We start from the raw sequence: 27,060 nt of genomic DNA, 5'->3' as shown, positions 1-27,060 counted from the left end.
AAGCACACAGGCAAGGATCAAGACACTTACAAACACGAAGTCTACACACAGAGCGTACAGGTAACTAACAACCCGAGAAAGCAGAAAAATCCAAGATGTGTCAAATCTGGTACAAATTCCACTTTTGCTCTCAAGGAGCAAGCTGCGTCGCCGATAACGGCTGGGTCAACCGTGCTGGAGAGACATACGTGAGGCCATACGCTCGGGAGATCATGCTCAGGCGTGAATGCTCAGGGTTGAGGTACCGCGGTTGCTCCGGCCAGGAGTACGTCGGTGGAGACACCAATGAGAGTGACAACATGTGTCCTCAGTGCGAGAGCGCTTCTAGGAGCCACGGAAGAAGAAGAAGACGCTAGAAGTGCAGCGGAGGACCATGGGTGAGAAAAGTACCCCGGACGGAAAGTCAGAAGAAGGTTGGAAAAAGGAAGACCAGTGGGAAGACTGGAATGGAAAAGATATAGGGGAAATCCGGTGGAAGAACACTGAGGGAAGAAAATCATGAAAACAGGCTCGCAGAACGAGAGGCACGCTCGTAATTTTTTGAGAAGTGCAAATTGATAAGCTGAGCTTTCGCTCTCCTCCGAAGCTCATGAAATCAAGTGCCACTCATAATCAAACCAAGCTCATTGAAATCTCAAAACATAGGTACCTAGTTGAGGTAGCTCTAGTCCCATAGAGGTACCTCTACACTAGAGGTATATGTACCTACTATATGTGCTTATCATTTGATTGACAACTTCCTCACATGAGCAGACCTGAGTCTACTTGCTGCTCTCGATGCTATTACCTACATCTACCATCGATGGTAACCCTCATTGCTGAAATCATTCTCTTTTCATGATTGATCGCCCTTGGTTGTGAATTATAGGTACCTGCACCATAATATGGAGGCAGAATTTCTCAGTGAAAGGCTCTTGGATTTCGTCCTGAGATTGCTTTGGGTGTCAAACTGCTCCATCATTCAATTTCAACTCTGCCTTCCAGTCCGGCCCGCATGGATCTGGTATCTTGAAGATGGATTCATGGTAAATCATATTTGAGCTAAGCCAAGTGAAAGCGAACAATGATCGGGGTTCTCTTAGCTGGCGGTGATCAACGATCAAACACCTCAGCTTCCATCCGCCGGGCTCCGAGCATCATTGAACCTGTCTTCGTGGTCTGCCGGGCCATCTCCACGCTGTAATGCGGTTGTGAAGCCATCAGAGTGCTGTAGAAGCACTGTGATGAACGCTATAATCCCAAAGTTGAGCTAGCATGAACTTCACCCTATCCCCAGTGCCTGCATTAGTCCAACGCAACAAGGATCATTTACCATTCCATGAGATGCTTCATCACCACAACCACCGACTGGTCGATTTCACGGTCCACAATGAAAAGTCGACGTCCTAGACTACCTACGTATATAAAGCCCTCAATTCTCGCCAGAACAACCCAGATTTTGCTTCCTTACCCCGCCCCAGAAGGCAACAACACAAGCAAGCGAACGCAAGATTCTCAAGCCAGAAAGACATCTGTAATCGTCACCCTACACGTTCTTCGCCGAAACAACCACTCCTTCAACCACAAAGCCAGGATGTGCCGCGTCGGTTACACATACAAGTACTGCCTCAACGGCGAAAACTGCCATTCTGACTGCGGCTGGCAAGGCCGCAATGGCGGACTTTACCCCAGAGGTGGGTATTTTGTAGCCACAGAGCGCCTCGCCAAGTGCGGACCCACCAACCGCCCTCCCTGTATCCGCTCTAGATGGCGTCATGATACGTACCTCGATGGGAGGACTAGCGACGAGTATTGCCCGGCGTGTCAAAGGGTGGGAGAGACGAGCGGAGATAGGTGGTACTACCACAGGTAGGAGAAGGTCTTGGGAAGGGTGAGCAGATGGGAAAGGATGGGAAGGGATTAATACCAAGAAGGAACAACACCAAGAAGGAACGACAAGGAGGGATAGAAACAACAAGGGGTAACCGAAGAGGGATCTGAAGGCGGAAACAAAGGGCAAAACGTTGGAGGGTGCTTGCTGTAAATTAGGAAGTGGATGAGGTGAATATAGGGGAGGATGGCGCAGTCGCAGCCCAAACCGATTCAGCCCATTGATGCCACTTGTGAACGCACCATTCCTATAACTGTAAAACTTGACTTGATATGGCTTTCGAGACTTGACACAGCTTGACATAATAATTGTCTTGTAACAGGCCTGTAAGCTACCCCAAACCAGCATCGCAGCTTACCTCTAAGCATACATACCTATCAAAAGCACGTTGATGCTTGAACATGAGTGTCAAGTCTCGACGACTCTCATTCAGGATATGTACAACTTCAGACCCAGGCATCAATAGACCAAGACCCAAACCCAGATAACTTATGTACAGCGAAATATGTTTGTTGCGAAGCGATGTACTTCGACATCCCGTTTGTTGCTCGTTCGTCAGAACCTGCCAAGGGATCCCCATCGTGTCGGTAATTGAGCGCGGTGTTTAGACACACTGGTAGTAATAAGGAGGCGAGACAGCGCTGCAGGTGGATCCGGACTAGATAAAGTCACGTTAGCAAGCCAACCCTCAACTCGATCATTAAACAGGAGGACACTCACAGCGCAGGATGTGCACCCGGTATAGCCGGTTCCACCACACTGCTGATACTTTGCAACGCTGCAGCCACCGCTCCCACCACCGCCTCCGCCACCAGCAGCCGCCGACGTGCTTGCAACAGGGACGGCAGAAGCAGTTCCAGTTGGGCCGGAGCCAACCTTGCAAGTAGACTCGCAGCCCACGCAGCCGCTTCCGGCCTTCTTGGAGCTTCCGCCCGAGTACACAGCCGGTCCGGGGGCGACGTAGGTGCTCATGGCACTGTGGATGTCAACCAGGATCCCAGGGTCGGAGCTCTTGTAGGCACCAGGAAAGCTGACAGTCGCCGGGGTAGCGGAGCCACCGCCGGTAACGGATATCTGGTAGCAGGTCATGTACAATTGGGCACCTCCCGCGCTTGCGGCGGTATGGAGCGCGATAACCTCGGCACGGAGGAGATAGTCACCCGCGGGGATGTCCGAGGGGATCTTGACCTGCATCTTGCCGCAGCACGAGTTGAGGTCTTTGACGCCCCAGAAATCATCGTCGCCCGAGGAGCTGGAGGGCTTCTTGGCCCAGGTGTCCTCAAAGATCTTGAACCAGCCGGAGGAACCGTCGGCGGAGGCGGCGTCGGAGACCTTGGACATGTACACGAGGACGGGACCGTAGTGAGCGCCACCGATGGCTTCGGAGGAACAGGAGCGGTCGTTTGCTTGCTGTTTATAGGTTAGCATTGGTACGGGGAGGTATGACTGAGGCGAACATGAACAGGCGGGGTGGAAAGTGGTGGGGCGGAGGGAAGAGGAGGAGGAGAGAGGGAGGGAAAAGCGGGTAGCTCTTGAGAACCAGCTCCGCATGAAAGACCCTCAGGGGCGAAGCCCGCGGTTGACGAGAGCAGGAGACTGGCAGCATACCTGGTGCATCTCAACAGTGACCGTGCTTCCCGCCTTGACAGGGCACTTCTTCGCAACAGGCGAAGTTCCCGCGTTACACCTCATGGCATTGCTAGTCACATCGGTGACGGGGGAGTTGGAAGGAGGGACGCGAGCGCATTGCGAGCCATAATCGGCACCGTCGACCCAAAGGGCTTGGAAGGTGGCGTGGGCGGCGGCTTGTTGGGAGAGTAGGCCGGCGATGAGGCCGGTGAGGAGAGTGGACCGCATGTTGAGCTGGTGCGTGAGTGAGACGTAGAGGATGTCGTGAGCGATCTGGAAGGAGAGAGAGAGAACGTTCTATGGGTGTGGTTGAGCTTTTTATCCTGTCTGTGACAGTTGGGACTTGATCCAAGGACCGCATCGGCGATACGGCACAGCCAGTCCCCTAAATTGGGTTCCAACCCCGGAGCATGAATCCAACTGCCATCCCCATTAAGTGCTGGTCCTGTCATTCCCATGATCTTGCTCCGGGAATCCATCCCCGGCCACTTCGGAGCGGCAAGCAGGGGGGGCAGAGTGACGCCTGAAGTCTGTTGTAGGTGCCATAACCGCACACGAAAAGGGGCGCAAGGAGGCTTGATCGGGAACGCGGTGCGGCGCTGTTTCAGTCTCTGCTGACGAGGATCGGTAGACTGAATGAACATAACTGGGCTAGAATGGAGTGGTTAATCTACTTGGCATCGCAGATTCGGCAAGACGGAGTGACAGTGCCGTGGGGGAATGTGTCTGTGGATGGTAAGCCACGGTCCCGGAAACCGGGAAACGGCGGATGGTGCGCCGTTGACAATTTGGGAGTAGTCGATGGGCGGCTGCCAAGGATCGAGGGGCGGCATTTAACCGAGAGTTGTGGTTACTCAGACGGCGACGGTAGAAGATGTCAGACATGAGAATCTGAGATGTCAAACTAGGTCAACAAAATCCATTGACTAGTCAAAACTCCTGATAAAAAGGACTTGTAGAACGTATGGATAGAGGTCGACGTCGAAAAAAGAGTTGTCGTTGCGGTCGAGTGTTGAGTTCCGGGGTACGCTTCGATACCACCTCGCCGCCCCCTGACTAACCCTCCTGTTCCGAACGTTTTGTCAACAGAACTGGAAACGGAAACAGGATTTCACTTGCCTGAAACCCTACCCGCAGCTTGCTAGCGGGATTGCAAGGCTTGGGATCCGACATTTTCAGTACAACCGGAAGCATGGAGGAATCGATGACCGGATGCGTTTAGCGCTGTGCTTATAAAAGGCAAGAAAGCCTGCGCGAAGACTGCAACTCCGGTACAAGCAGCCGGATCACAGGGCACGAGACCTTGTAGCAAAAAGGGGGGTTCACACAGCAGAATCTCTGTCCCTGCGCACACTGGACGAAGGGCTGCGATGGAAAAAGAAAAAAAAAAATGTATACAAAAGTCTATAACCATAAACTATCCGCTGTGCCTCAAGTGCCAAGAGCTTCATGGGTCTCCCGATACCACCGAACACCGGACACCGGTCCAATGATGCTGTGGATAGACAAAGCGGCCAGACGAAGAAAGGACCAGCCTCGAGCAGAAGAGAAGCATTGGAAGAACAGATACTCCGAAAGACAAGAACGTGGAAGAAACGAGCCACAAGCATACCTATCCCACTTCTACTACCGCGACTCGGTTGAAATCAATCGTCCCACTCCTCATCAAGCTGATCAATCAACCGATTCTCGTCGTCATTGTTACCGTATCGGCCACGAGACGACGTGTTCAACGACCGGTACCCGCGGCGAAGGGGCAAGAAGCGAGCGCAGGACGAAGTGAGGATGACAAAGATGTCCTGCGCAATCGATAGTTAGCATGACGGCTCCGTAGAAAGTATCAACCAAAGCCGGCTTCTGCTCCCTCACCAGTTCACGCCGTCGCATTTTATCATTCATACTACACCTTGCTCATCTCTTTGCGATCCCGCACCCGCACGAAGGAACCGAGCCAAGAGGAAACAGCACGTCCTACCTTGAGAAAGCTCCAGATGCCGGCCCATAGGGTATAGTTGGGCAACTGCCTCCACCCTCTTTGCTTCACGACGGTGCGTTGGTAGAAAATACCACCAATGACGTACACCGCCAATGCAATGAAGAAGATGATGGCAAAGACTCCTCCGGGACCCACGGACCCCGGTTTATGTGGCTCGGCTCCGGCACAGGCGTGTTGCGAGCGGACCTCGAAAAAGTAGGAGCATTCGTCGGGGTCGGTGCCAACGAAGGAGACGGCGGTGGAAGTGTCGGGGGAGCGGTCGCAGAGGAAGGAGATGGTTGCGGACTTGCGGCGGATTTTCTTTTTGGATGCGTTGCTGTGTTTCCGCTTGTCGGAGTCGGAGTCGGTCTGGTCGTCATCACGATCTTCGTCTTGGTCGTCCGAGTATTTGCTGTACGCAGCGCCTTGGTGGACACCGGTGCTTCGTTTCCGTTTGTCGTCCTGGTCGTCATCTGGTGGTCCACACGGCGACCCTCCTGTATACTGCAACACCAGCTTCCTTCCTCTCGGCTTCAATGCTCCCGACTCCTGCCCTAGGCTGTATACCTTTCCACCCTTTTCATACCAGGCACCGACCTTGGTCCATGCCTCGCTCGTCAATCCCACGACATCCTCGACGCCCTTCACGACAGGGGCGCATATGTTGAGCGTGATGTTGTATCCGTAATCGTAACCGCGGGCTTGGTAGTCTTGGGTGTGCGTACCCCGGGCGAGCTTGACGCCCTTTTCGGGAACAACGGCGATGTCGGGGCGGAGGTCGTAGAAGGCACCGTTGGTGGAGGTGGCGACGCAGGGTGTTACGGTGGAGGTTGTGGTGGCTGTTGTTGATGGGGAGGGCGACGCGGAGGAGGATTCGTCATTGGAGGCGTGGGCAGCACCGGTCAGGGCGCAGAAGGCGACTAGGCTCGAGAGGAGCCGGTTGGGACTTGGGGGATGCATTTTGGTGGATTGGGAGCGGGACTGGTGATGGAACAGAGTGGGAGAGATGGAACTGAAATGGGCAAGGCGCTCGGTGGCGCTCGCTCGTGGTATGGTGGTGGTGGTGGTGATGATGATTGTGACTCGTGGCAGCGGCGTCAGGAGGGGTTATTGCATGCACTCAGTGGTAGTGTACAACTTTGGATCGTCCAAGGATTGCCGTGGGTAGGTCTGGATTTGGCTGCTGATGGAGTCGCGGGGTTGAGGTTGTAGATCAATTCGTGGTAAGAAATGGTTGTTTTTTTGTCATACAGTAGTGGGAATTGTTAGGTGATGGCTGAACAAAGAGTGCCTGGTTGTCGTCACTGGAACAAAACTGAATCGAGCAAAGTAACCAAAGGCTGCCCTGTCTTTGAGTGGCCAGCAAGATCCAAGGTCTCTCATGATTGGCCCATCCCTTTGGACCGGGAAGATCAGGGGTACCTCCACACTCAAGATGGAATTCGCCAAGGTACCTACATTGCTGCGCGAAGAGGTAGGAGAAATTGGACATGAGGAGCAAGCAAGATAGCGGCTCAAATCTTGAAATCGTATCATTGCTCACCTCTCGGATATCCAGCAGCCCGAATCAGGGTCTCCAGTTGCGAAGGAGACAGCAATACGCGGATACGGTCATCTGGAATCAAATGAAGTATCGACTTGAGGACATCGAGTGAGCAGGAGTACGTTGAGCATAAACAGTAGTACTTGGACGCCAAGGGAAGAAGTTGCCAAGACTGGAGATCCCAGCCGGAAAGCAGAGATCCGTCTGGCACGATTGGCTCCACTTTCCTGGCCGGCAACCTATTGAAGCAGTCAATTGGCCCAACGAAGCTTCGTCCGAACCGGGGACCGTCACTGTCTGGTTGGCTGCCAGCTGAGTTGTCCCACGACCAACATCGGGGGGAGCTGAACCTTTTAAAAGGCAGCTTGATCCTCTCCCCGCTTTCCGTGTTGTCGTCTACAGCATCACAGCCATCATCACCATGGCCGCCGGGAAACAAAACCAAGCTGCCGCAAAGAAGGGGGTTGCGCCGCGCCAGCAGCACTACGAGTTTGGCGGCCCGTAAGTCACCCAAAACAGAACCCCTGACTCCCGTCCATCTCGTCCGTGTCCAGGCCAGCTAACAAGCCTGACAATCAAACAGCATCGGCGCCTTTGGCATCACCTTTGGCCTCCCCATTCTCGTCCACGTCTTCAACCTTTTCTGCAACGACATCTCGGGCTGCCCCGCGCCCTCGCTCCTCCACCCCAAGTCTCTCGACCTCGCCCAGCTCAAGCGCGAAACCGGCTGGCCTGACAATGGCGTCTTCGGCCTCTTCTCGTGGTCCGCCACGCTGTGGACTTTGGCTTACTACGCCCTCTCGCTCGTTCAATACCGCTTTCTCCCCGGCCACCACGTCGAGGGAACCGAGCTGAGCACCGGCGGCCGGCTCAAGTACAAGCTGAACGCTTTCAACTCGGCCATGTGCACCTTGGCCATCCTGGCTGCCGGCACTATCGCCCAGGGCGCCGAGTTTCCCGTTTGGACTTTCATTTCCGACAACTTTGCCCAGATCATCAGCGCCAATATTCTCTTCGCTTTCGCCCTCGCCATCTTCGTCTACGTCCGCAGCTTTGACGTGAAGCCGGGTAACAAGGACATGCGCCAGCTAGCAGCAGGCGGTGTCACCGGCTCCCTCATCTACGATTTCTACATTGGTCGCGAGCTCAATCCTCGCATCACCCTTCCCCTCATCGGTCAAGTAGACATTAAGGAATTCATGGAAATGCGCCCTGGTCTTCTGGGCTGGATCATTCTCAATTGCGCCTTCATCGCCAAGCAATACCGCCTTTACGGCTACGTCACCGATTCGATTCTCTTCATCACCGCCATCCAGGCTTTCTATGTCTTTGACGGAATCTACATGGAGCCGGCCGTCTTGACTACGATGGATATCACTACCGACGGCTTTGGGTTCATGCTGAGCTTCGGAGATGTCGTTTGGGTGCCCTTCATGTACTCGACTCAGACTCGCTACCTTGCCGTCCATCCTCAGCAGCTGGGCGCTTTTGGACTGATTGCTGTTGGTGCTGTCCTGGCTGCTGGTTATAGCATCTTCCGCCTGTCCAACTCGCAGAAGAACAACTTCCGCAGGAACCCCGAGGATCCCAGTGTTAAGCACCTTACCTACCTCCAGACCAAGACTGGATCGAGACTCATTACCTCGGGATGGTGGGGCATCGCTCGCCACATCAACTATCTCGGTGACTGGCTTCAGAGCTGGCCTTATTCTCTCCCGACCGGCATTGCTGGCTACCAGATCTTGAGCGCCGGCAGCAATGCTCCTGGTGCAATTACCATGCTCGACGGGCGCGAAGTTGTCCAGGGCGAGGCGAGAGGCTGGGGTATTGTTTTCACTTACTTTTACATCTTGTACTTTGCCATTCTCTTGATCCACCGCGACCTCCGAGATGACGAGAAGTGCTCCAAGAAGTATGGCGAGGATTGGGAAAAGTACAAGAAGCTTGTCAAGTGGAGAATTGTCCCTGGCATCTACTAGCCCGATGGATAATGTTCTGTGGTTATGTGGTTGTGGTTTTGGATACCCGGGGGAGCTTCCTCTGTTATCCGCAGTTGGTGCGAGGAATTGTGGATGGTGTGAAGAATAGTGTAACGGAACAAGCCAACAGCTATACCCAATAGGGATGTAATGAAACTACAGTAGAGGTACTCATGGATCCAAGCCGCCCGTCACGTCGCTATTATGAAGGTACGTTTGACCTTATGACATGGCGAGCGGGATCGGAAGGAGGTGACGTGTTACTCACTCCTGTCCTCTGCAGCTGCCCCTGATGTTTTGTCGGTCCGTAAGGGGCAGTGGACAGCTGAGCCAGAGTCTCCAGTGCGGCTGGTCTTCTCGTGTTTACACTTGTCAGTTGTCAATCCGTTTCGACGTTACAGGCGTCGTGTCCAATGAGCGGCGCACAAGTCGTTGATCACGGAGGCTTAGAGGATGGGATAGGGGTCCAGACTTGCCAGACTCCCCAGATTCTCCAGTGTCTCCAGTGCGTCTCCATCCAGCGTTGTCCGTCCCCATATTTCCCTCTGTCCATCACTCATGCGCAATTCCTACAAAGATCCCAACACTTCCCTCTACCCTTGAATTCCTAGGAACATCCTTCCAACAGCATCATCATCATCATCATCAAGCTGAAACAAATTGGGCAAATTAGCACCTTGACGTGGGCGTTGCCATTCCAACCGAATCAGTCGCCGGCCAGGGGTAACACACAAACAAAGGTGACATCATCGTCCGACCCGCACGGCGGCCAAGCTCCTCCCGCATCCACTCTGAGGACCCTGACGACCCCGAAAGGAAACATCCATCAGAGCAACAACAACAAACATCATCAACTCCAATTTGATTCGAAACAGAAAATTTTCTAAGCCTTGAACCACACTTGGTTACCATCACGGCGACATTCCTCCTACTACGACAGTCCACGCCCTCATCCGTATCGTCATCCGACAACTGCTCTAGCTATTCTAGATTGTTCCCCACATCGTCGACGCCGCCACCATTACCACCACCTCCTCCAGTACATCTCCGATACCGCGTTACGATCTCTTCACCGATAACCTATAGCGGAAGAATACCCAACCCAGCAGACTATCTAGTCGCCATGGGCCGCTGGAAAGAGCTCGACACAGACGCCGACCGTCTACCCGAGAACATGACCCGCATAGGCTACGACGCCGATACCCAGGTCTACACCTACCGCGACAACACCGATGGGACCTTATGGGAGGGCGCACCCGGCGCCACCTACGGCAAACTCTTCCCAGTCAAGCCTCCGACGCCATTACCTAGTGTTGAGGTCCCAGAGATCAGCGACGGTACAGAACCGGGCTACGTCCTTGAAGAAGGGCCGGATCACGATCCATTTGGTGACCATAACGCGGTACGACGGGATGACGAGAAGCCTAAACGAGGGTATAGCACGAGGAAGAGGGTGGATTCCGTCATGGATCGAATTGCTAGTATCAGGGAGAAGCCGGATAGGAGGCCCAGTCGCAGGGAGAGTCGAAGGGAAAAGGCAGATGCCGGATACGGCGACGAGAAGGGTGTGGAGAGGAGAAACACCACCAAGAAAGAGCGTGACGGCCACCGCTACTCGGAAAAAGAAACCCTCCCGCGCTCCAACACGACTCGCACAAGCCGTGCTGCCTCCACCCCTAGTTGGGACCCTCGGCCATCGCCACCACAAGAACAAGACGGAAGCTCGAAGCTGAAGCGAGCAGGTACCCTCTCCCGCATCTCTCGCTTCCTGACAGGCAAGCGCAAAGACGCTGATCCAGATTACGACGTGACTCCGGGAACTGGCGGCGGAAGTAACGGTGGGAATGCGAATGGGTCTAGAGTACATCGTTGGGCGACAGGGAGGAGGCAAAGAGCCACGACTTTTGACGACATTCTGGCGGGGATTCCGGGACAGCATTGAGTATTTGACTAGGGTCAACCTTCGTGAGATATCATTTGTTTTTCGGCGGGCAGCCCGGGGAGGTGTCCTCGCTTTTTGCTACACCTTGCTTAGTCTTCTACTCTCATCTCCATTAGAGCAATACACTACAGTTAGAGATACTTTTCGGTTATCCCGTCCGTAAGTGAAACCATAACTCCTTAACACCTGGGAATCCAATACCCTCCCGTCCCATAATAACGATCCCTTGCCTTCCCATCGTCCTTTCTAATTCCCACTTTATGCACCGGTATCCGATCGATCTGCTTCGCCACCTTATCCTTTGCCTCGCTAATCTTTTCTTTCACTTCCTGTCCCTTTTCCGCCACCTTGGTCTTCTTGAACCCTCCTATCAAACCCCTTTCCCCGTCCGCGTTCGTTTCGGCGGCTTCCATACGTTGTATGGTAGATTGGGCGGTCCATTTCGGTCGGTTGAGACTAGCCAGGGCAAGGACGACATCCTGGTGGGCGGTGTCGAGCCGGTGCTGCGGGCCAGTCTCGCGATAGTCCAACACTGGATGCAGAAAACCCATGACCAACACTTCCACCTTGCTTCCAAAGAAGGTTACGCCCGCGCCGAAGTCGGTGATGAGGTGCACCGTGGTCTGTTGTTCCACAATGACAGCTGTTTTCTTCGCGTACGGCACCGGGCCCGAAGAAATGATCGCTTCATACCAGACCTCCTCCATTGGGCCTCCGGGACCCATGGGGCCACCCTTGCCGGGTATGATGCGAGCATAGCCGAAATACACGCCTTTGAAGTAGTGCTTGATTTCCTCTGGTAGGTCTTTGAGGTTGGCTGTGGGGATGCCCATTTCCGCTGTGTTTCTTCCCGTCCCGGGGACCACTTTCCCTCCGAACCGGATTGGCAGCGGCGCTAGCGGTCCTTCGTCGGGCCCAACCACGCCCGGCATTCCGCTCCCTTGTTGACTTCCTTCTGGCCCTCTCCTCGTCGCCATACCCGCAGCAGAACCAGCACCAGCAACAACACACATAGCACCAAACAACTCCCTCAACCGTTCCTGCTCCTCCTCCTCGGCCTCTTCCCTCGCGGCCTTGACCTCCTCGGTAGCAATGATTCCGAGTTCTTCAACGATGGGATGCGCTCGGTAGGGGTCGATGATTTTAGTGATTGGGTCCTTGATCGGCGCAATTTTGGAGGCGACCATCTCCGAAGCAATAAAAGAGGTAAGAGAGATGCCCATTTCCAGCGGCATGGTCGACAGAGAGGCGCCGCGGATGGATGAAGGGTCAGTGGATGTACTCGCCAACCTAAAAATTGGGCTCGAGCACAACACCTTCATCTTCTTCCGCTGCTCTTCAAGCAGCGACTGTGGATCTCTGTCACTTTTCTTCCTTTTCTCGTCGTCCTTTTCTGAACCATCTGGGTTGACGCACAAATGAACCCGAAAATACCCGTCCTCACACCCCTCCGGCACCCGCACCACAGCCGTCAAGCGTGCCACATGTCCCTTTTTGTCGCCGAACTCCTTCTTCAGCTTCTTCTCCGTCCGTTTGATATCCCTCCTCCACCCCCTTTCTTCCGTCGCCCCTCCCAGCCCTAGCAATCCTTGTCCACCCGTCTTGCCAGCACTTCCACTTTCCAACTCCTCAGCCAGGACTTTACTAGCAGGCGTCACACAAACCCAATCCTCTCTACCACCTAACCAGTTCTTGATCTTCATCCCACTGTCTCCCGAAAATCCACGCTGTTGAATCCACAACGACCATCCGTTTCCATTCCCAGCTCCATCCGAGCTGACACCAGCAGCTGGCGGTAAAGAAGGCAAAGCAGGAAGCGGGTACTTGGGACTCGAAAAGATAGAGATAGTCACGGTCGTTTTGGGACCGCGGTGCCAGATGACAGCCGGCGAGTGGCGCAGAATGGTGTAGTGCTTGGTGGACTCGAAGGGGTGGGAAATGAGGCCCGATGCAAGGTAGGCGGTTTCGGAGAGGGCGTTGGACCAGAATCCCTTTGACTCTTCCTTTTTGGAGGACTCGGATTGTTGTTGGAGTTGGAGCTGTGGGAGGGATTGGGAGTGGTGGAGTTGTTGTTGTTGTGGGTGCGGTGGTTGCGCTATGGCAAAGGTCTTGGCATGCTGCAAATGGGGATGCTGACGCTCGGGAGAACGTTGTGGTGGTGGAGGAGGGGGAGGAGGAGGGAATGCTTGTGCGAGTTGATGGTGAGGATGTTGTCCGGGAAGACCCAACGGCTGCGGTGGCGGTCCCGGCAGCCGCGGTGGAGGAGGAGGAGGGAAAGGGATAGCTGCCGTCGTCGTCGCAGCGCGGGGTGGTGGAGGGCCCGGTGGAGGTCCAGGAAAGCCCCGGCCGTCAAAAGTGGGCCCTGCTCCGCTTGTTCCGTTCCAGGCGGATCCTTGTCCCGATCCGAAAATCCCGGGATGTTCGGGTGGTCCGGGACTGGGAACAGCATTTCCGTATCGATACGGGCTGTCAGCGGGCATGTTGTACGAAGGCGGATATGGCGAGTGAGGTGTCAATGGAGTATGCGGCTGCTGGTGGTATCTGTCATTTCCCAGCCCCGGTGGTGGACCAAAACGACCTCCATGCCCGGTAGTTGCTGCCCGTTGAGGTGGAGGGACTGAGCCACTTGGGCTTCGTGGCGCCGTGGAGGGGGGTTCGAATGCATATGCTGACGGAGAAGGGGTGGGATATGGAGAGAGATGGCTCGAAGATGACAGGGGAGGACCAGGTCGGAGGGTGGGCATGCTAGTCTGCACTTTAAGATTGTTGTGGTTGCGGGAGTGCTGCTGTGTGTGAGGGTCGTGATAGTTCCCATGAGGTTGCCTTTCGGGGGGGATATCCATCACCGTAGGCCATTGGTGTCCTCCATTGCCATAACCAAGGCCATAAGCATACCCATGTCCTTGGTGCTGCTGCTGGTAATGCTGGTGATGTCCGTCGCCATAATGCGCATCTTGAGCAGTTCGAGGCCGGCCATGGAAAGGCGAAGACAATCCCCTTCCTCCTCCCGGTTGTAGAACACTTGGATGCTCATGCCTCGGCGTCGCACCATCTCTACTCCCCCTACTTACTGGCCTGTCCAACGCTTGTTCCCCCAAATCCAACGACGAAGGCGGATTATTTGCCGCGGGCCAGTAAGCGTGGAATGTTTGTCCCTGCGTACCCTGTCCATTGGGTGTATCAGGCCTTTGCTGTCTTTCCGGGACCCTTGGTGGAAGAAGAGGCGGCTTTTCATCCTTTACCAATACCTCCCGTGTCGGAAAAGCCGTGGTTTGCTCCTTGTGGAAGGAAATGGGCTGAGGAACCGCAGAGGGCTGGCGAAGGTGGGATCCAGAACAAGCTGCTGTGAGACTTTGAGCGGGAGCCTCGTCAAAGTCGTCTAGATAATCGTCGATGAGGTCGATGAGTTCGAATGCTGAGCCTGGACTTTGGCCTTGTGCTTGTGTTGGTCCGCCATAAGGAGGTGGAGGGTCCAGGTATGGATGTTGTTGTGGCGTAAATGGTGCATATGCCTGTGGTTGTCGATGAGTTGCATGTGGTGTGGTGGGCGCTGCGTCAAGTGGTGTCGGTTTCCGTCTTATAGGCAGCGGGGGGACCTTGTGACCATGGCTGTACGTTTGCATTGCGGATTCCAGATTTCAATAGTTCTTTTTCTTCAAGTGTGTAAGGTAGCTGACTTCTGAAAAGAGTGACTAAAGTGAGTGATATCAATACAAGAACTGTGAACAAATAGAGAAGGTGTTGTTCCGAAAAAGGATCCGTAAAGTTTCTAGAAGTTCCGTGACTTGGAGATCAGCGGGTGCCCCTGGGTGGACGCCCTGGGGAATCAACGAACGGGACGGGAAAAGGGTCAAATTGTTATACCCGATACGGACTAGCGTAATGGGCTCAGGAAATGGGTCATCCCAACTCGTCCATGCGCTTGCAAGGAAGTCGAGTGTGGGCACGCTGGACGACTCCTGCCGAGCTTTGTCGTGGAAGATACAGGTAACCACGAGCTATACTACGACCCCGACTTTGCCGGCCAACTGTATCAACACTGGAAATCGTCCATACCTAGCTATCGAGCTCGTCCTCGCCTACTTCATCCATCTCCACGAACCACATCAGTATACCGGATAGACGGCCCTCACCTCACTGAGCGATGTGCCTAGATGGTGTCAGCAAAAATACCTAATGGGCGACGATGAGGGGCAAGAGCTGCCTGGCGCAGCGGCTCAGGCTTGGAAACGCGGCATCGCCGAAAGTTCTGAGCTTTACAGATTCAAGATCAGTCATGGTCCATATTCCGCCAACGAATGGATTTACAGCCCTGATCACGACGTGTTCATTTTGGGTACATGTATGAAGGAAGTCGAGGTGCTTGGGTTACAAGTGTTGGATGATAGAGGTAGGCATCGCATACGACGATGATGTCTTGAGCCCTAACCCCACCAACGCCAGGCCTGAAAGGGCATCATGCCCTGCATGTCTAGGTTGCGTCAAAAGCGCGCTATCGGGCTGGGACAGTTCCCCTCCGTCAACAAACTTGTTTCGTGTTCGACATCTTTGAGCTTCACGATTTCTGCAGTCCAGTTCACATACACACACGTTTGCAATGTCGACCGCACCGCAACTGTCTCCACAACTCTGGAGGAAGCTTCCATCCGAACTCATCCAGCAAGTCCTGAACCATTTCATCGACGACCTTCTCGACGATCATGACATAGACTGGATTTCCGAGGACGAGATCCCCAGAGGCGAACTACCCCAGCTGTTGGACCCATGGACAAAATATCGCCACATGCCGCTCTTTAGTGGCCAGAAGAATCGCATTGAGCGCCACTACCGCGACCTCTGGCTCAGCAGGATCACGATTTACCTGTACCTGGACCCCAACATGTGGAATACCTCGCGCAGGATGCTGTACTGTCGATACCTCCCCTGCCCCGAAGGTAAGGATCTTGCAACTACGCTGCCGGAAGTTGAAGTCAAGGAAGGTGGGAAAGAGGTCGACGCGGAGGAGAAGGTCACGTTCTTCCTAAGGGGTGCAGTGCGGTCAGCTCGTGAAAACTCGTACGGAGAGACCTCGAAGCGAGAATTCGGCAAGGTACCAGAAATTCTGCCTCGTGTCGAGAGCGCGTGGGGCAAGGTGTTAAAGGGAAAGACGGAACGACTCGGCCTGGCGATGCGCACCAAGGAGCAGACTCTTGAGTCGGGACCCGAGGATAATTTGTGGACAAGCGAGAGCGAAGTCGTGCTGAAGGGTTTGGAGGTGTTGGACCAAGGTCGGCGAGTGCAGTTCAACTGGAAAAGGCTGATGAGCAAGTTCTTGTTGAAGTTCGGATTATATAACGGGTACACTTACATTCCTGAACCGGGAGTGGAAGTGAGCGAAGATGAGGATGATTGGGATGCGTCGGATTAATGGAATGATTTGAGTACAATGAGGGAAGGGATGTCTAGGATATTAAGGATGAAGATGAGCCAACAGGGGATAGATCGGGCATAGGAAGGCTGTAATGGTGCGCGTGGAAGCTATTGCGTAGGAGTATGGGATGGTTGCAACCATGTACAGGGGGATTGTTGGCTTGCATGCCAGGCGACAATTGGCCTTTCTGGCGAGAACACGTCATCATATGGCCAAGTACCTCTAGAGATATAGAGGTACGTAGGGGTCACGGTATTTATCGCACGAGGTATTGCTTTCTTGCTTCCCCTCATTGATCTTCTGTCCTCTTTTCTCTTGTGCTCTTTTTTCCCTCTGTACTCCAACCTTCTTGGTGCCTTTCGTTCATCTCTCCAACCTTTGCAGTCTCTGTTTCCCTCGCAATTGCACACAACATGGAACCTTCACCTCAGTCCACGTGCACTCAGTCCCTTCCATCTCCGCACACGAGATTATCGGACGGACTGGAACTTTCGTCAATCTGGCAACTCCTCCCCATCGAACTCGTCCAACAAATCCTCGACCACTTCATCACAAACCTCCTTATCTCCTGCCGAGCTTCCGACATGTACTCTACCACTACAAATGCCGCTATCCTCAAGGATGCTTGGTTCAACTTCCGACGGGATAGCCTCTTCAGATGCCAGAAGCACCTTATTGAGCGTTATTTTTATGATCACTGGCTGAACCATGTGCGATTCAATATATACGTTGATGGCCACATGCCACCCGGAATAAGATATCGCTACGGTGGTAAATATATGCACGCCCACAACTTTCCTGGTATCTTCTCACCAGATCCTCAGCTCACGCCTAACGACAATGGTGATCCCGAGACCGAAAAGGCCACCTTCGTTTTCAGACGTCGAAAGGGAAGGGACTGTCCCCGCGCTTCCCTCCCTTCCACTTGGAATAGGCTCATGCACGCGACCAACAATGGGTGGCCTCCACTTCACATTGAACCCCCGGATGGAACGCGTATCGATTCAATTGAGGTGTGTCTGGAAGGGTGGGAGGTGTCAAACGACGGGGTTTGCATCAGCTTTCCGTGGAAGAAGTTGATGACAATGGTGATCACCCGTATTCTGGAGATATGGAAAATGCCTCCAGTAGTTGTAGATGAAGATGATCTACCGTTGCTGCCGCCACCAGTAGACTCATTATTGGTGGGGTGGTTCATGCCCGAGCCAAGTTGGACCTGGCACTAGGGTTTTTCTAGTGACATTGGACGTTCATGTTGCCTGGTACTTCTCATTTATACCAAGATGCATTCAGTTGTGACACGGATTAGTTATTGTATGATTGTCCTAGACACATTCTTGAATTGAAGGGTCTGCAGATGTTACGAGATTGAAAGGGCATCTGGTTTGCGTGGATAGATTCCATGTCATTTGTTAACGGACTTGTTGATGTTGAGGGAAAGCTGAATGCCGTGGGATGGTGCAGGCGACTGAGGGATCAGGGGTAGAAGTAGGTAATGTATGATGAGCAGGATTTACTTGGAAATGGCAGGAACAGAGCCAAACTTCACAGAAGAATGCAGCATGCCCCTGGTAACCTTTGCTTGCCGCCTTGCCCGCAACTTTGCTTTCCACTTGCTATTTGGTTCATTTTATTAGCCTTGCTAATTGACTAATTGTCTTTTGAGAACACTCTGCTATGGTACACTACATACAGGTAAGTTAGGTCCCGCCTACATCGATCTGCATGTTTCCCGGTTCAAATCCTTTGCCCTGCAGACCACAATTTCCCCGTTTGATCAGTACCTAGGTTCCCTTCGACAATGGTTTGACAATCACCAGAACGTTATTATCTCCAGATCGTAGATCGTTGATTTCGCCAGCTACCTAGGCTATATGTAGCTGGCATCCGTCTCAGGTTCAGAGTTAGATACACAGTTCTTGCCGCTGCACAGCAACCAAAGTGACCAAGAGCAACCATTAAAGCAACCAGGCCATCGTTCCGCTTGACTCTGAGAAACGTCGCTAGAGGTATCACTCGCGCAAATCGACGCTCATCACATCTATCAACCCAACTCTCCTTCACTGCAATGGAAGGCACTCATGAGCATTCCCCTGAGCCCTCGCCTCACTCCCCTGGACCTTTGAGGCTATCTACCACATGGCCCGCTGATATCAATCTGTGGCACAACGAGCGAGTAATCATGTCGACAATATGGAGTGAGCTCCCAATTGAACTGGTACAAAAGATTTTCAATCACCTCATTGAGAGCTTCATCAACGAGTGTTTTTTCAACGACGAATGCGAGTTTGATACTGAAGGAAACTTCGTGGCCATTTCACCCGACATCGGCATCAAGAATGGAATTTCTTTCAAAACCTGGAACCTTCGCCGTGAGTCTCTTTTCAGACGTCAGAGACATCTCATTGAGCGCCACTTCCTAGACGAGTGGCTGACCAGGGTAACGCTCTACCTGTGCCTTGACGCCGAGTTTGATACCCCTTTCCTTCGTTACTTTCACTTTCCCGAGTCTGAAGATCATCACGCTTTGACGAGGCTTGGCCCCGATAAGATGGTTACCTTCTTTCTCTACAAGCCTGAAGAAAACGGATTCGTCGCGGCAGGTGACATTACTATAGAGGAAATGATGGACGATCTCCTGGACGCTTGGGACGATTATGTTGCGGATAGAACTTCGAGCTACCTAATCGTGGGGGTTCGTGCGAGAACTTGGCAGCAAAACGTTATCCAGTTTAACCGGGGCTTGGACATGTACAATCTCCGTAAGGGTTCAGTTGATCTGGAGGGCTTGGAGGTGTCAGAAGATGGCAGGTACATCCGGTTCAGGTGGGAGGATTTTATCACGGGGATGGTGAACTGGTTTCTTTATGAGACAGAGGAAACACGACTCTGAACACATTCCACAAGAACCTTACATGTAACACCACCACCAGACCTCTAGGTGCTCTGACAAACAACTTGATAACTGCCAATACCCCTCCCCCCAACAAAGCCCCCACAAGTATTCGGCGCCACCGTCCCAAACGCGCTTTCAGCAGCGCAACCCGCCTCCTCATAGAACCTCAGCAAGCACTTATTCGCCTCCGGCCAGACGCCCGTGATCCTGACTGACTGGACGGGCGTCGACACGCCGTTGTCAATAAATTCGTAACATCCTTGGGAGACAGTGGTATCCGGGGACAACGTGGCGTAGGAGACGGGAATCAGGACCTCCGAGGGCGGACCGGAGCAGGAGGTGGAGGAGAGAAAAGGTTGGAGAGAGGCGTTTGGATTGGGGTTTGTGAGTGGGGGCTGGGAGCTAAAAGATGGGGAGAGGAGTCAGTTTTGTGGAATAGAAAGATGAGTCCGGGAAGAAGGGACGGGGGTCGGCTTACTTTTGCCTGGCGTTGATGAGGATGGGTTTGGGAGCTGCAAGGGCGCCAGTTGTGAAGGCGAGGAAGACGATGGAGGGGAGGATGGAGAACTTCATTGTGCTTTCCGTTCTGTCAAAAAGATTTGGTGGTTGCTGCAGATTGAGAGATGAGAGTCCAAGGATGGATATTGATGCAATAATATTGATAGAGGTACCTAGTAGATGGGTGTGACTTGGAGAAAGGATGTTGATGCAGTCTGGTAATATTGATACCTAGAGGTAGTGGATGGGATAACGATCATTTCAACTCGAGCAGTCGACGAGGGCTCCTCACTTTAAATGTTGTCTTCCAGTCCGCAGCATATCCCGATGTGGAACCATCTTTCTTTGCGTGACACGAACGGCGAGTCGGTGACGGGTCATCTTTGGCAATCATTGTGGCAATTGGCATGGGCATCTGACTATCCGAACTCACCTTCTCTTTCCCACTCCCCATTTGGTGTACCGTACCCATCCATCACGGACTCCATCTTTCCTCATCAACAATTTCTCCGAGCATCTCCTTCCCGCTGTTCAATTAGAGCGAGCATTGCGGCTTATGCAACACAACAAGTCTGTCAGCAAATGGCGTAGCTCACACGACAAAGGTGACCCCTAAAAATTGAAGTGGCATATAACTACCTAGACCACAGCTCGTGACGTAAGACAACGAGAAACAGGGTTCAATGGGCTTACGACCGAGCCGCCCGCGCCGTAAATAGATCGCCAATCGGGATTTGGAGTCGCAGATCATCAGATGAATCGGACTTGTCGGCCTTGTAAGTCTCTTCTTGGAGCTAACATTCTGTCTAGTGCGGATTCGGCTTGGCGACATGTCTGACATTGGATCTCAGCCAGTTAAAGATGCAGGATGAAGATCATGGCTACGAATTTACCGACGCTGATGGCAAAGCTCGTGTTGCACAGGTCACAACATGCTTTGGTCGGCTGGTTAGTCGAAAACGGGCCAGCGGTCGCTGTTGGTCATTAGCCTTTGTTCGCTCCAAGCCAACGGGCATGACTGCAGGACAAGTCGTGCGGAACTAGCCAACAAAAGGGACTCAGGGGGGGGGGGGGGCAATTACCTATAATTTAGGCACTGGGAAGCTCAAGTGGGCAATAATTGGGTATTATTGGACGTCCCAATAGTCATCAAAGTTCTTTCGGTCCCCTCCAGGTCTCCCAGGTGACTGAGCCCAGTGTATATGCCACAGACATACCCACCATCACTTTCGTCTACCATCACAGCGGCATCAACCACCGGTGAGCGTCAGACCGAGGCGCATACCTAGCCAAGCGATCAAGCGACATTTCAAGTGGTGATTCCATGGAGGCCGTTGACCCTTCTAGCGTCACAGTGCACCTCTCAAGGAGGATACAAACGTCAACGGAAGGAACTCTGGGCCTCTCTCATACTCGTCAATTGCCAGGCTGAAGTTGTTGAGAATACGCGAACCAGACATCTTGACCAGTTGATCGATCAGTTCGACTGGGGAGGTTCTGCCAGATGGGCGACAGTTGCTGCTGTGGGGATTCCATGGCGAAGATAAGCGAAGTTGATTGTCTTGACGGCTAATGAAGGGCACTAGAGGTACCACTCTGAATCTTCCCCCTCTGAATCCCCCCCCCCCCCCCCCCCCCCCTCTGAATCCTCCCCCTCGGAATCTACCCCCTCTGAATCTTCACCCTCGGAATATTCCCCCTCTGAACTTCCACTTCCCAAAGCGGTTTGCAGATGTCCATATCCTTCTTCTCACAAGAGAAGACGGTGACAATGGTCCTCCCAGGCCAGTAAATATACGAAAGACCGATAGCGTCTCGAGGTGTAACTTTTCTTCCATGCCCGAATCAAGCCGCCAATAAGTTGGCTGGAGCTGACCTTGATCGAGTCATTGTCGGAATCATCACCTTGGACGTCAGGTAGATGGCTGGCCGGTATCTCCCCCTCCACCCACCTGTGCAGATCGGAGATCCACTCCAGAGTGAAGGAGTAATGGGGTTCTGGGTCGACATGAAGTCCACCCGGTGGGAAGCTGTTGACATAATTGTTCCATCCTTTCGAGGTATCAAAGCTCGGATATTCGTAATCGTACCCGCCATGCATGGGTGCCTCTAGCGTATATAGATATGACGTTTCGCACCCGGCTAGAGGCAAGGTGATAGTGTCGTTGGTGGATTCGTAAGCTTCACCCTTCCCCTCGTCGGCCGCCCATAACCGCATGATCTGACCGCTGTCGATCCCTGTGAATTCTGGACGGTTTGTAGTAGGGTGAAACTCTACCGAACGTCCCAGGCGCAAGATGGGGAGTAAGAGTTGTCGATATAGCGCATCGATCCGCCGCCTTTGGTGATGGTTCAGCTGGCGGAGAGTCTCCCAGGGATAAAACGGGTCCGAGCCAATGTGCCGGAGATGGATACTGACAAGCTCATGAAGAACCCGTTGCACAAGCTCCACAGGCAAGGACTGCCAGATTGGCGAGAGCGCCTGTGGTGATCGGAAGATTGGAGGCGGCCGAGCTGGCAATGGCCTGGGAGGTGCCCGTTTGCGCCCTTGTCGTGTGGTGTTGGAGTGCGCTGCCCGTTCCATGTCTAGTAGTTCCTTTGGAGGTCGCTCTCCTGCCCGTTGGTGCTCCTCCTCTGAGCATTCATCCGGGTCGAATCGCAAGGTGGTGTCCGTGTTTCCGACGAAAGATTAGGTAAACAAATAAAGGGGTCACGTGGGGGGTGAAGCGAAGTTTTATTCAGTTGCCGTTCCAATCCAAGTCACATGACAGTCAGGCCCGGGCATTACTTACCTAATGCACTCCCAACCACTGCAGCTGTGGTTACAGTGGGCTAACAGTACCCCTGTGGCCCTGTATACTACAGTATCATGATGTATTTCAGTTCCCCGCAATGCTTGTCAGAGCTGCCCGACCTACATGAACGCGGCGCGTTGCCCGTCCCGCTCGGTGACATCCACATCTCATACATTCCCCTTCGGGCCCCCTTCCACTCCTCCGTCACCATCTTCCATCCATCTCTCCCAGTCCTGTCGGGAGTCAACCTTAAGTCTTGTTTCCTTACAATTCAGCCTACCCACCTAGGTACTACCTTCATCCGATCCTCCTGCTGGTCAGCGAGTCGATACAACCATTCACCCAACATGCACTGAACCACCGTCGCCAACCACGACCGGCTCTTCCATTCCAGTCCCTTCTTCCACCCCAGGCCACGGCGTAAAGACATTCACAACCCAGTCAATCAGTCAGTCACAATGGCGAGCTTCCACTCCCACTCTCCCAGCCCACCAGCAGCCCTCTCACCCGATGACGCCCCCCAACCAAGACGGCCCTCACGAACGTCCCTTCACGATGCCGCCGCCCCAGCACTATCCCCCGAACCACCAGGCCACGAGCTTGAGGATGGGGCCGACTCGTCCGAGTTCAACGCCGACGACGTGCCCGTTGAAGTCCTCGTCAGGCACCTCCTCGCCGCCAAACAGTCCCTCTCCTCCATGACCCTTGTCCTGCGCGCCAACGACCTGGCGACCTCGGCACGCCAGATGCACCAAGAATTCGTCATCCTCTCGGCGCAGACCGCCTTCCTGCGCCACGGCATTCTCCAAGAGCTTCACATTCTTCACCAACTCCGCCGGGGCATGGCACGCGCCTATGATAACGGCACTCGCGATTTCAAGCACATCATCCGCACCCTCGACACCGCCGACGGCCGACTTGAGAAAATCATGCAAGTTCTGCGCAAGACCACAGTCGAAAACGTTTTCCGCCAGCCGGGCGAGGAGCCCAAGTGTCTGTTGGACTTTGTCGACCCCAAGATTGTCGAGCAGGTACGCGACGCGCTGAAGGAGAGCATCCACGAGCTTTCAGCAGCCAAGACCTCGTTCGACGGCGATCTCCTCCGCTTCGACACCGACCTGCGTACCCTCACCGATGCCATGGCCGCTGCCGCCTCCCTCGCCAACCCAACCACTACAACACCCGACGGGTATCCCCCCGACCAGCGATCCATACCCAACCTGCTCTCCGCCTTGTCCGAGGGCTCCCACCTCATGGCCGAACATCTCTCCTCTTTGACTCGGCACTTCGACATGTGCGTAACCGCCGTGCGCACCACCGAGGGCGGGGCTGCTTTAGCCCGCCGGCGCGCAGCGGAAGCCACATCCTCAGACGAGGACCAGGCTCCAGTGTCCATATCAGGCGTCATCTCCGCCCAGGAATCCGAGTCGGGCCCGTCGGCCTTTGAACCCATGGACCCTCTCGAGCGCCAGGAACTACTACACGTCGTAATGCGCGATGCCGCCGAGGTCGATGACGTGATTGCCGATATTCACAACGTGCTGCAACAAATGGAGATGGACCATGCATCGCTCCATTCGCTCTTCTCAGCCAGCCGAGCCTCCCACGCCGCTACGCTCACATGCTTCTCCCTGCTCGAGGAGGTCGGTGCCCGGGCGTCCTCGTATGTTGCCGCCGAGGCCGAATTTGTGCAAAGATGGGAGGACGAGAAGGAGACGATCGACGAGAACGTGTCAAAGATGGACGAGCTCAAAAAGTTCTACGAAGGGTTCCTGAATGCTTATGGCGGCTTACTGCTCGAAGTGGAACGACGAAGAGCGGTGGAGGGCAAGATTGACAGCATATGGAGGAAAGCGAGGGAGCAGGTCGACAAGCTGGTGGAGGCGGACAAGAGGGAGAGAGAGCATTTCCGGTTGGAAGTGGGCGATTATGTGCCGGCGGATTTGTGGGGGGTGGTGGATAGGCCCTTGGGGAGATGGGCCGTTGTTCCGTTGGAGGACACCAGAGAGGGATCGTATGAGTTGGAAGCACATGGAGAACCTGAGAATGAGGGCAAGGTTGAGACTGCGTATGAGAGGGAAACAGAGCCGAGCACGCCGACACCAAGAAAGATGCCGTTGAATGGACCCGGGTCGGCTGGGGAACGACCGTTTTGATGATGATATGAAGGTCTTGGGTTTACCGATTGATTTGTTTTAGGCTTGTTGGTGTTTGGGTCAGCGTATGTTTGGTGTTCTCTACTCATTAGGCATGGCATGGAAAGGGGAATGATGTGCGGCTGGATGTCGCAACTGGCAACATGGGGGCTTGGAAGGCAATCACTCTTGGATTAAGGTAAGTAGGTAGGTAGTCATCAACTTAGTCTGCAATGTAAACAAACACTGACTGATTCAGTGTTCCGAGTGGCAAAGCTGAATGTTCAAAAGCTATCTCGTTACTCTTATGTGTCGCTCAAGCACGTTCCGTGCTGTACAAGGCTTTATCATCTCTATCCTTTGCCCCAGCGATGAAGTGGAAGCTTGATTGGATCTAGTAGCAAAATAATTGGTGTAACGAGAAGCACTATTGGATCTAGGATTTGGGCAGTCTCATAGACATACACCCACGCTAAAACTACCTCTACCATCGAGTGTCGTCAACATGGCGGATGAGCAAGGTGTGTCCTGGCATTCCCTCCCACGGCGAAGCTTGTCCCAGGCTAGCAGACTGCCCAATAGCACTAGACTAAACCCATTATCCTTTACATCGACCAATCCCCCAATGGTCTATCCGCTCTAGGATCAGGACCAAGTCTCCCTTTGCACTGAGGTTCCTTGAGCTTTCCTGGGGTCCTTCTCCTGAAAGGACGGGAACTACAGGATCAGTTTGGGATAAAATTCTCTGCTGGGCACACGGTGAAGTGACTTCTAGAGGGACAGAGATGATCGATTCAATATGTGAGCGTGAGGGGTTTTTGCGGTAGGCGGGAGGACAGGATCGAGCGGCGTCGATGAATAGACGTAGGCATTAGGAAGCAGGACACCTCCGTCCATGGCCATTCGATCTTGAGATCAGGGACTGATCTCGAAGTGTTTGAGACTCGACTCTTGCAAGGTGGAGGGCATGTGAATGGGACAAAGAATAGATGGAGGTTTAATGAAGTGATCGAACATGAGCAACGTTCGCTTCTCATGAAGGCCGATCTATTCTATCCTGTTTCCGGTGCGAGGGCAAACCGGCTCTTCAAGAGGCCCAATCAACGAACTTCACAGTGGTTCTCTGAAGCCATTCACCTCCCTTCATGGGGTGTAAACGAAGTAGTCCAAGGACCTCAAATAATGCCCAATAGTTCCTCCTCGGAAATATATAAACATCCCCCTAATTGCACCACTACGATCTTTTCCACCAGATAGCCCAACAACCAAGCAGTCAAGCGAAGGCAAAGATAGATCACCTTTAAACCTCCAGAAAAAAACCACCAGGATACGCAAACTACAAGCAGTGAGCTAGCATTACAATAATCTGAACCAGCCTCCTAGACAAAGAAGCACTAACACCCATACCATAAGTAGGTAGTATCCCAGAACCAAACCCCTAAAAAGCACACCAGCCCAAATGTGCAGATTCGGCATTGAATACAGTTTCTGCCGCAACGGCAATCGGTGCCGAGGTGGCAAAGGCCTCTTCCATGAAGGGACCGTTCGCCGCTACAACTATTATACGCAAAGACACAACAGGCGGAACTGCAACAATAGAGGCTGTCGAGGCAATCTTCAGCATGATTCGCGGCTGGATCGTTGGGTTGAGGTTGGGGAGTGTGATATATGCAATCCAAATTGGTTCTTGCAGCGTTGAATGGTACTAGGCACTTACCTATGCCTCATTATTTGGTCCTCTTCTCTATGATTTTGGAGGCCCACATTGCCGGTGATTTACCTCTAGGTACCGTGCAGGGAATTCAATATGAAAAGGAGGAATCATGGAAAAGGTCAAGACCTAATCAGGAAGCGGGAAGGTGGAGGTCAGGGGCAGGTAAAATAGAAGGAACAGAAAATGCCAGGAAACTACCTCTCAAAATAAACTTCAAACTTGCAAGTCATTTCTCATCGAACAGGTGAATTTGCTCTTGGAATCACTACAAGAATACCTCAGACGCTTCCATTTTTATGATCCGTGACTCTTGTTGAACAGTGGACGATTTGTCACGGTAACGAGCTTATTCCATTCTTTGGTGACCTTGGAATCCGAGGCACTGATTCAACCCTCCGCTCAGGACATACCCTACTCTTCCCTAAAATTATCGACAATCCCTACGCTCGCCCCCCCCCCCCCCCCCCCCCCGTTTCCATTTCATGCCCATTCTCACTTCCTCGTTACCTCTACGCCATCGTACCTACCTATCTTCTCCCACCCTCCAATATTTCTGGGGGAAAGGTTAGTTCATTTTGTTCAGGAAGAAAGGGGAAGTGAAATGTTTAGGAAGGAAGGAAGGACTGAGAGACGTTGAGAAGGTGGAAATTTCGACCTTCGGACCCCCATCCAAC

At 53.4% G+C, this 27,060-nt stretch overlaps 14 protein-coding genes across 14 annotated transcripts; 8 read left to right on the top strand and 6 right to left on the bottom strand.

Moving 5' to 3' along the window:
- Positions 1–95: 95 nt before the first annotated feature.
- B0T23DRAFT_441303 (uncharacterized protein) lies at positions 96–377 on the top strand (the record flags this gene model as incomplete). Its single annotated transcript, XM_062840767.1, has 1 exon — positions 96–377. One exon carries the CDS (start codon positions 96–98, stop codon positions 354–356), a length of 261 nt encoding a protein of 86 aa, XP_062694858.1. The 3' UTR covers positions 357–377.
- A 1,196-nt stretch (positions 378–1,573) lies between these two features.
- Positions 1,574–1,852, top strand: B0T23DRAFT_314155 (uncharacterized protein; the record flags this gene model as incomplete). The annotated part of the gene is made up of 1 exon (XM_062834786.1): positions 1,574–1,852. One exon carries the CDS (start codon positions 1,574–1,576, stop codon positions 1,850–1,852), a length of 279 nt encoding a protein of 92 aa, XP_062694857.1.
- Positions 1,853–2,474: 622 nt separating this feature from the next.
- B0T23DRAFT_314441 (glycosyl hydrolase family 61-domain-containing protein) lies at positions 2,475–3,727 on the bottom strand (the record flags this gene model as incomplete). The annotated part of the gene is made up of 3 exons (XM_062834797.1): positions 2,475–2,528; positions 2,591–3,316; positions 3,479–3,727. 3 exons carry the CDS (start codon positions 3,725–3,727, stop codon positions 2,475–2,477), a joined length of 1,029 nt encoding a protein of 342 aa, XP_062694856.1.
- A 758-nt stretch (positions 3,728–4,485) lies between these two features.
- Positions 4,486–5,029, bottom strand: B0T23DRAFT_132069 (uncharacterized protein). The gene is made up of 2 exons (XM_062832203.1): positions 4,619–5,029; positions 4,486–4,564 (listed from the first exon to the last, which is right to left on the bottom strand). Exon 1 carries the CDS (start codon positions 4,911–4,913, stop codon positions 4,641–4,643), a length of 273 nt encoding a protein of 90 aa, XP_062694855.1. The 5' UTR covers positions 4,914–5,029; the 3' UTR covers positions 4,486–4,564; positions 4,619–4,640.
- Positions 4,920–6,590, bottom strand: B0T23DRAFT_131886 (mannose 6-phosphate receptor domain-containing protein). Its single transcript, XM_062832201.1, has 2 exons — positions 5,475–6,590; positions 4,920–5,298 (listed from the first exon to the last, which is right to left on the bottom strand). The coding sequence occupies exons 1-2, from the start codon at positions 6,432–6,434 to the stop codon at positions 5,146–5,148; spliced, it is 1,113 nt and encodes a 370-aa protein (XP_062694854.1). The 5' UTR covers positions 6,435–6,590; the 3' UTR covers positions 4,920–5,145.
- Positions 6,591–7,341: 751 nt separating this feature from the next.
- B0T23DRAFT_357192 (c-14 sterol reductase ERG-3) lies at positions 7,342–9,395 on the top strand. Its single transcript, XM_062836190.1, has 2 exons — positions 7,342–7,518; positions 7,601–9,395. Exons 1-2 carry the CDS (start codon positions 7,439–7,441, stop codon positions 8,994–8,996), a joined length of 1,476 nt encoding a protein of 491 aa, XP_062694853.1. The 5' UTR covers positions 7,342–7,438; the 3' UTR covers positions 8,997–9,395.
- A 14-nt stretch (positions 9,396–9,409) lies between these two features.
- B0T23DRAFT_312896 (uncharacterized protein) lies at positions 9,410–10,938 on the top strand (the record flags this gene model as incomplete). The annotated part of the gene is made up of 2 exons (XM_062834714.1): positions 9,410–9,518; positions 9,872–10,938. The coding sequence occupies 2 exons, from the start codon at positions 9,410–9,412 to the stop codon at positions 10,936–10,938; spliced, it is 1,176 nt and encodes a 391-aa protein (XP_062694852.1).
- B0T23DRAFT_131900 (uncharacterized protein) lies at positions 10,924–14,843 on the bottom strand. Its single transcript, XM_062832202.1, has one exon. The coding sequence runs from the start codon at positions 14,559–14,561 to the stop codon at positions 11,118–11,120; it is 3,444 nt and encodes a 1,147-aa protein (XP_062694851.1). The 5' UTR covers positions 14,562–14,843; the 3' UTR covers positions 10,924–11,117.
- A 692-nt stretch (positions 14,844–15,535) lies between these two features.
- B0T23DRAFT_419905 (uncharacterized protein) lies at positions 15,536–16,345 on the top strand (the record flags this gene model as incomplete). Its single annotated transcript, XM_062839716.1, has 1 exon — positions 15,536–16,345. One exon carries the CDS (start codon positions 15,536–15,538, stop codon positions 16,343–16,345), a length of 810 nt encoding a protein of 269 aa, XP_062694850.1.
- Positions 16,346–16,932: 587 nt separating this feature from the next.
- On the top strand, positions 16,933–17,574 carry B0T23DRAFT_412194 (uncharacterized protein; the record flags this gene model as incomplete). Its single annotated transcript, XM_062839474.1, has 1 exon — positions 16,933–17,574. One exon carries the CDS (start codon positions 16,933–16,935, stop codon positions 17,572–17,574), a length of 642 nt encoding a protein of 213 aa, XP_062694849.1.
- A 682-nt stretch (positions 17,575–18,256) lies between these two features.
- On the top strand, positions 18,257–19,263 carry B0T23DRAFT_441297 (uncharacterized protein). Its single transcript, XM_062840766.1, has one exon. The coding sequence runs from the start codon at positions 18,417–18,419 to the stop codon at positions 19,239–19,241; it is 825 nt and encodes a 274-aa protein (XP_062694848.1). The 5' UTR covers positions 18,257–18,416; the 3' UTR covers positions 19,242–19,263.
- A 22-nt stretch (positions 19,264–19,285) lies between these two features.
- B0T23DRAFT_404135 (uncharacterized protein) lies at positions 19,286–20,002 on the bottom strand (the record flags this gene model as incomplete). The annotated part of the gene is made up of 3 exons (XM_062838869.1): positions 19,286–19,646; positions 19,723–19,932; positions 19,974–20,002. 3 exons carry the CDS (start codon positions 20,000–20,002, stop codon positions 19,286–19,288), a joined length of 600 nt encoding a protein of 199 aa, XP_062694847.1.
- Positions 20,003–21,392: 1,390 nt separating this feature from the next.
- B0T23DRAFT_378796 (uncharacterized protein) lies at positions 21,393–22,486 on the bottom strand. Its single transcript, XM_062837114.1, has one exon. It carries the CDS (start codon positions 22,324–22,326, stop codon positions 21,493–21,495), a length of 834 nt encoding a protein of 277 aa, XP_062694846.1. The 5' UTR covers positions 22,327–22,486; the 3' UTR covers positions 21,393–21,492.
- Positions 22,487–22,910: 424 nt separating this feature from the next.
- On the top strand, positions 22,911–24,909 carry B0T23DRAFT_131742 (autophagy protein Apg17-domain-containing protein). Its single transcript, XM_062832200.1, has one exon. It carries the CDS (start codon positions 22,996–22,998, stop codon positions 24,691–24,693), a length of 1,698 nt encoding a protein of 565 aa, XP_062694845.1. The 5' UTR covers positions 22,911–22,995; the 3' UTR covers positions 24,694–24,909.
- Positions 24,910–27,060: the final 2,151 nt, after the last annotated feature.

This window comes from Neurospora hispaniola (genome assembly GCF_033458365.1).
Source record: "Neurospora hispaniola strain FGSC 10403 chromosome Unknown B0T23scaffold_3, whole genome shotgun sequence".
In the NCBI taxonomy this organism is placed as follows: domain Eukaryota; kingdom Fungi; phylum Ascomycota; class Sordariomycetes; order Sordariales; family Sordariaceae; genus Neurospora; species Neurospora hispaniola.
This window is presented reverse-complemented; position numbering and strand designations above follow the sequence as displayed.